The sequence below is a fragment of the Cicer arietinum genome, chromosome 3, assembly GCF_000331145.2.
Source record: "Cicer arietinum cultivar CDC Frontier isolate Library 1 chromosome 3, Cicar.CDCFrontier_v2.0, whole genome shotgun sequence".
NCBI lineage: Eukaryota > Viridiplantae > Streptophyta > Magnoliopsida > Fabales > Fabaceae > Cicer > Cicer arietinum.
Window position 1 is genome coordinate 33,441,611 of NC_021162.2, and position 7,694 is coordinate 33,449,304.

General features: G+C 32.8%; 1 protein-coding gene across 1 annotated transcript in view; it reads right to left on the reverse strand.

Annotated features, from left to right (window-relative positions):
* Positions 1-2,623, reverse strand: part of LOC101503158 (pescadillo homolog) — a 9,050-nt gene extending 6,427 nt beyond the window's left edge. The window contains exons 1-5 of the mRNA XM_004513842.4: positions 2,028-2,623; positions 1,339-1,424; positions 666-908; positions 444-569; positions 153-237 (exon numbers count right to left, since the gene is read on the reverse strand). Of these exons, the coding sequence (XP_004513899.1) occupies positions 153-237; positions 444-569; positions 666-908; positions 1,339-1,424; positions 2,028-2,051 (564 nt within the window). The 5' untranslated portion in view covers positions 2,052-2,623. The remainder of the gene's footprint in view (positions 1-152; positions 238-443; positions 570-665; positions 909-1,338; positions 1,425-2,027) is intronic.
* Positions 2,624-7,694: the final 5,071 nt, after the last annotated feature.

The window sequence follows — 7,694 nt, forward strand, 5'->3', positions numbered from 1 at the left end:
ATGTCAACATCATCAGACACAACCTGCTGCAGTGAATGAGGAGTTAACCATGTTATTGTCTGACCCTCGACTTCAGCCTGCACAAACAACATAATAAATCAATAAAATGTACAATTATGATTGATTAACATAACAAATGCCACAATCAGTACCTGGTAGTATATGCCTTTAACAGATACAAATGTTTTTCTTAACCTGTGAGTCCGAGATATGTACGCTTGCCATTCATGCGCCAATCTAGAATACAGGCATGAAATAAATAAAGAAGATAAATATTATTACAGCATAAGAAGGTAAAAGAAAATGAATGTAAATGACAAGAAGATTTTAATATAAAAATATAATCCCCTAGTTGTTATTTTCAAAGTAAAGATTTAGGCACAAAGGCCTAAATTCTTTATGACAAATCAATCCAAAGTTGTTATAATTCCATGTACATATACCTTCGACACTTATGCACACGCTCCACATCAATTTTTTTGCTCTCAGTCGCAGGTAATGCTGCAAAAAGATGTACCATTGTAAGGCAGTCATCCAATTCTCCAAGTGCATCCACAAATCTTGGGTACCTATAATTCAAAGAATGATAAGAAAAAGATTGGAAATTTGTCGCCGGCCACAAGACAAATTGAAATTTAGAAAGAAAAAAACCAAAACAAACAAACCTTTGTCGAATAATCCTATCTATCTTGGGTTTGGGTGTTTTCTCACGTAACCTCTTTGCACGTTCAATGTTTTTCTTTGCCTCTGCTTTCTTAATTTTTCTTTCATGTACTCTAATTGCTCTATGTATTTCCAGCAAAGGCTCGTGATGTAGAAAGCTTATATCCTTCACATGGTAGCAAGTCTGACGTCCTAACTTTTTCTTAGGCTCCCGGGGAGTTACACCTTTCAAAATGCACAGCTTCCTAAAATTTACAAAATGTCAACTTCACATTTAACCATATTAACTTTTCAAAGTATTTAAGAGTAACACTAAATATATGCATATTCAAAATGATAACAGATCAGATCAATAATGATAACAAAAAATATATATATGTAATTAAGCTAAGAGAAATTTAACCCAAAGAAACCCTTCTTTTCCTACAAAAGCACCGTAAATTGGTTTATGGATAATGCTTCATGTCACGAAAGTACCCATCACTATTATAGCACAAATCATTATGATTTGCTATTTAACACTTTAATTGCCATGTTTTTCGCCAAATTCAGGTGTAGGACAGTTTTTGCAATTTTTTTTAAAGCAGAATGTGCTTCATGAAATTTCAGGAACAAGAAAATTATCATATATAGCAATAATGTTGGTTTATATATATATATATGAGCATATGGAACCTGAAAAGGGGTAGACCGATTTGAAGCTGCTTGAGAGCATGATTTCTAGTGACAAACTTAGCAGCATTTCCTTCCTTTTTCTTCCCCTGTCGTACAAGAAAAAAAAACATGTTAAATGAAAGGAAATAAAAACTCTTCACAAGCATAAATTATTAGAAAAAAAGCATGAACTTTCAGCTAGAACTTTTTTTCTATTATAATTCCTTACTGTAAAACGATTGCGCACTTAAACATTATAATTCCAAATTTTCACACTCCTAAAAACAATCACACCATATCTAAGTTCTTACGGTTAAAGGAATAAGAACTGAAACATTAAAGATTCCAAATTCTCACAATCCCTACAGAAAATCACATCATATCTAAATTCCGTATTGTTACATAAATGAGCACTGAAACGTCAGAAATTCCGAATTTTCACACACAACAAAAAACAACATCATACTTATATGGCTAAAATAATTGAAACCCCTAACAAAAAAAAAAACTAGGTTTCCAATTAAAATACCGAAACAAACGAATACAGCAGTACAAAAAAGAAACCTAGTATAGAAAACGTGAAAGCAGAATGAGATTTTCCAACAAATTCCCAAAGTCATGAGAACTTCGAAGATTAGATGCTGTAGTCATTAATGGAGAGAATTAGAAGGGATCTCTCGAAAGGGAGAAAAGAGATGTGAACTACTCACCGGGGGTCTGTAGTGCTTCACCATTACTGCTGCTGGCTGCTGGCTGCTGGCTGCTGTTGTGAGAGGAGCCGAAAAGAAAACACGCAACAATGTTATTAGGGTTTAACAATGAGGGGAACCGGTTTAATACTCCAAACTGAACTGAACCGGTTTTAATTTATTTTTACTTGTACCAAATCGAATAGATTGAACCGTGCTATTTATTTCCTATATAACTTTTTCAGGGTTCTGATTCGCTACTGTTAAACCAGTCACGACCTTAACCCCATTCAAAGAACCCTTGGGTTTCAACTCTGGCAGCTTCCATTCAGCCACCGTCTTCTCCTCTTCACTGGAACCCGTGACACAGTTTTCCATCAAATTCAAAATCTGATGTCTATGAGTTTCCTCTTTCATCCTTTGCGCAATTCTCGTGTAAGTTGAAAACCACTTCAAATCTTCTCCACGACGGCACGTGCATTCCATTCTTCTTCAAACTCTGCTTCGCTGCCTCCGTTACAATTTCCACGATTCTCTCTAAACGTTCGCACATGCCAACGAATATGTAAGGAAGGTTCTGGAGAATCATTTTGTATACTTTTGTTCATCTTGCGATCTCGAATTCTGACTTGAAGTCGATGTCAATTATCAATCGTTTTGTATTTAAGATTAAGCTTCATTTCAATTTTAGGGTCCTAATTCTGATTTTAGGGTTTTGAGATTTTGATTGAGGTTTTGTTAAAATTAAAATTTAAAACTAAATTATAGTTACAGTGCACTTATATTTTCTTAATTTTTTTGAATTGGTTTAGTTTAAAAGCAGTTTGGTTCGGTTCAGTTCTATAAATCAGTTCAGTTTTTGGTTTTTTTGTCCACTCCTAGAAAATAAATAGCACTGTTCAATCTATTCGATTTGGTACAAGTAAAAATAAATTAAAATCGGTTCAGTTCAGTTTGGAGTATTAAACCGATTCACTAGTTTATAGAACCAGTTCGGTTCAGTTTTATAAACTGTAAACTAGTTCGGTTTGGTTTTTTATGAACTGAAAACTAGTTCAATTTGGTTCGGTTCAGTTTTCAAGCATAACTGAATTTTGCCCACCCCTAAATTACATACACACGAGGTTATATTTTTCTTAAATAAACTATCTTCTTTTTTCTTTTATTAATAAATTAATAAAATATCTTCTTTTTATTTTGGTTCAATTTTTTGAAATATATTTTTACTGTTCAGAAAATTTAGTAATATATATTAATATTATTAAATTAAATATCATATTCTCTTAAATTTAAATTCAAAATATTAGGATATGGGAATTTTTATAGAACCAAACACAAAATATACTTTTACTCAATTAAAATTTGAAGATATTTTATTTTTACAAAACTTTTTTATGATGAAAAAATAAGGTGTTATTCAACCTTTTTACATAATTTAATATAAGTTTTGAAGTATTGAATTACAATAATTTAGATTTTTAAATAAAATATAAAATTTAGAATATTTCAATAAATAAAAATTACAATTTATAAAAGGTTCTGTGATATAAATTTTTTGGATTTTAATAGATTATTTTTTAAAATTTATTCGATTGATTTTGTCAAACATTTTAGGGTATTATTTATAGGAGAAAGTGTTTTTTTACCGTTTAAAATGTGTGATGATTTTCATTTCTGATTTCTTTCTTATATTTTCATATGTTCTTCTCTCCTCCCTCCATCTCTTGATAATCTCTTCTCTATTTTTTAATGTATTTACATATTTCTATCTTCACCTCGTATCTTTTATTTCCTCTTTGCTCTCTTCTTCTAGCACAATTAAGATTATTGTGCTTTTCATTTCTTTTCATGTAGCTATTATTTTACTCTTATAGTATGTCTAAATGATATTTTCATAAAAAGTAACGTTCTTCTCACGAATCAAATAATAAAAATTATATTTAACTATTTGATGTATATTTATTCTATTATGTTATAATTATTAATATGTGTATTATTTTTTGTTATGTTATTAATTCCTATGAGTATTAACTTTATATTATTTGACTCATGTTTGTGTAATGTGAATTTTCTAAATGATGTAAGATTTTGGCTCGAGTTTTTTTTTTATATAAAATTATAAGGTGTAAAGGCATCACTAGAGAGGAAGACATTTCCATAAGATTGACATCCCAACCCTCACAATCATCTACGAGACTTTAATAGGTCATAATATTAAAATAGAGATAAAAAGGAAACAACTCGAGGGGACTAAGCCAAAACTCAGAAACAAATAATAACAAATGATACAAACGACCAAAAAATTTCTTGTTAAAAATCTTACCATAAAAATCCAATGGGATAAAACTTGGTGAAAGAAAAATAAAGTGCATTGCAAACAAAGTAAAATCTAGTGCAAAAACAAAAATTTGGAAGACCAAATATGTTACAAAATAAATCTTCCCTGATACAACTAGGCAACTTCACATGTGTTGCATTATCATAATCAGTGCAACTTCATAGTGTGATGTGTATCAGAGACAACACTTTGGAATGAGATACAGTCTTTAGAGTCAACAAAATATATGCTTCATATGTAGATTTGAACAATGGCTTCAAACTTCAGAGGCATGCTTAAAAATATTGTTCATCAGAGGCATGTTAAATTTTATTGTTCATCATAGGCATGCTGAAGTTACTGTTCATTAGAGGCATGCTGAAGTTATTGTTCATTAGAGGTATGCTATAGTTACTGTTCAGTAGAGGCATGCTACAGTTACCGTTCATCAGAGGCATGATACAATTACTACTAATCAGAGGCACAAAAAGTCCAGAGGTACAAAATTCTTCAAGGGCACGCTGAATCTTTAGAGGCATGAAATTCTTCAGAGGCAGACGCGCAGACTCATCAGAGACATACTAACCAAGAGCACACTTCAATCTTTAGAGGCATACGATGAAACACATAAAACTACTAGATGCACACTATCAAAGGTAGATGCGCGAACTTTTCCAACGCGTGCATTTTTTGGATTATGAGGATTTCATTAACCGATTTGATTTCGTTTCCTCTGACCTTTTTACTTCCTCTAGCGATATTCTTTGATGGTATCATCTAATTTTCCTATTCTAATTATTGTATACTTAATGAAACCATTAATGTAATAAATTGTTTTCACAAAATAACTTTGTTAAGATCAAAACACACAAGGAATTGTTCGAGCACTACAAGAAAATAGACATATACCTACACAAGCTTATAATGACAAAATTAAAAACTGTAGGTATAGACAAGCTATCCCCACAGATAAATTAGTTGTTGTTGGTATAGGTGTCTTATACCTTCAGTGACATAAATTTGTCACTAATTGTTATAGTTACACACTTAAATATGTGGCTATAGATATCAAAATTGAAAAATATATATTTTTTAAAGGAGCCAAAATCTTAATTGTTTGCGAAAATAAATTTGTACAAATTTTTCACGATTTAAGCCAAAAAAAAATTAATGAAGGCAAAATCCTAATTTTTTTAATGCACCCAATTTCAATGGAGCCAAAATCTTAATTTTTTCAATGGAGGCAAAAAAAATTTCAATTGAGATAAAATCTAAATTTTTCAATGGAGTCAAAAAAAAATTTAATGGAGCCAAAATAAAAATTAATAGAGCCAAAACCTAAATCAGTACCAAGTACCAACTAAACCATTTCTCATCAAAACACCTAAAACCCAAATCTCTTCTCCTCTTTCACCCAATCTGAGCCCCAATCGGACCCTTAACCTCTAAATCTCGAATCCCAATCGCCGCCTTCTCATTCTCGCAGTCAATCAACCACCTTCTCGTTGTTGATCCATCCCGAGCTGCACTTGTCGTTGCAACATCGTTCTCACCGTCGCACCTTTGTTCTCGTCGTCGAACCATCTTTCTCGCCATCGCACCATCGCACCATCGTTCTTGTCGTCGCACCATCGTTCTCGTCGTCGCACCACGAGTGCCACCGTGACCGGACCCTGTGACCACCGTTCTCGTACCACCGGTAAATGTTAAATTTCTATATTGTTTATGTAATTTCTCCCACCACCATTTTGTACTGTTTTGAATTTCGCACAACCTGAACCTGTGATGTTGTTTAAATAAGAACTTGGTGCTGAAAACCTATTGAGAATGTTATGTTCTGAACCTGTGATGTTGTTTAAACATGTGATGTTGTTTAAACCTGTGATGTTGTATTGTTCTGTTATGAGAATGTTCTGATGTTGTTGTTGATGACCTGATGTTGTTTAAACCTGTGATGTTGTTGTTGATGACCTGTTATGTTCTGAGAATGTTCTGTTCTGTTCTGATGTTGTTGTTGATGACCTAACCTCTTGTTGTTGATGACCTGATGTTGTTGTTGAATACCATGTTCCTGACAAATTTTGTGTTCATTATAAAAAAAAAAACAAGAATTTTTTTGACCCTTTTTATGTTGAATACCATGATCTGATGTTGTTGTTGAATACCATGTTCTTCATTCGAATTTTCAGCTTTTTAATTTTTTAGGACTTGCATCATCCATTTTCAGTTAATTTTTCCAAATGGCTTATAGAGAATGGATGTGTGATCCATCAAAACAAAAGTGAAGAATATATTCGAGGAGTTAATGAATTTTTTGAATTTGCTTTCCAAAATTCACAAAGCAATGGAAAAATAATGTGCCCTTGTACAAAATGTGCCAATTCGCACTCTCATTATCGCGTATGTGTTTATGAACACTTAACAGATCCACATCGTGGATTTCTTAGAGGCTATAGACAATGGATATATCCTGGTGAAAAACCTAGAACTTCAAGTAGCGCTACTAAACAAAATGAAGAAATGGAGCATGACATGGATGGATTAGTTCATGATGTATTTGGAATTCATTCTACAGAAGAGCCAATTTGTGGTGAAGGTGAAAGAATTCCCGAAGTTAGAGAAAACTCTAAATTTTACGAGGAGAATGAGCAAATGCTTTAACCCCAACTGTAAGAAGTATAACAAACTATCATTTATGGTGCATTTGTATCATTTTAAGTGTCTTCATGGGTGGAGTGACAAGTCATTCTCCATGTTGCTTGATTTACTAAGAGCTGCTTTACCAGAAGATCGATGGTTGTCCCAATGATTGCATATTATATTGGGATAAATATGCCAAATATGAAGTATGTCCACAGTGCAGTACGTCAAGGTGGAAAACAACAAATGAAGACATACAAGGTAATGGAATGGAGACTTCTGAGAGGCGAAAGAAGATACCAGCAAAGATCCTTCGATGATTTCCATTGAAACCAAGGTTGCAAAGGTATTCATGTCCTCTAAAGTTGCAGAATCAATGAGATGGCACCATGAGAGTAGATTGAATGATGGTTCTCTTAGGCATCCAGTTGACTCCCTTACTTGGAAGAATTTTGATGCTCGGTATCCAACATTTTCGTTAGATCCTCGTAATGTTCGATTACGAGTGGCTTTAGATGGTTTAAATCCTTTCAAGACTATGAATATTACTCATAGCACTTGGCCTGTCATTCTAATTCCTTACAATCTTCCTCTTTCGATGTGCATGAAACAATCATACTTCATGTTATCACTATTAATTTCAGGTCCAAAAGGTCCTGGAAATAACATTGACATTTATCTGCAACCTTTAGTACAAGAGTTGCAAGAGTTATGGGATGATGGAATTGAAA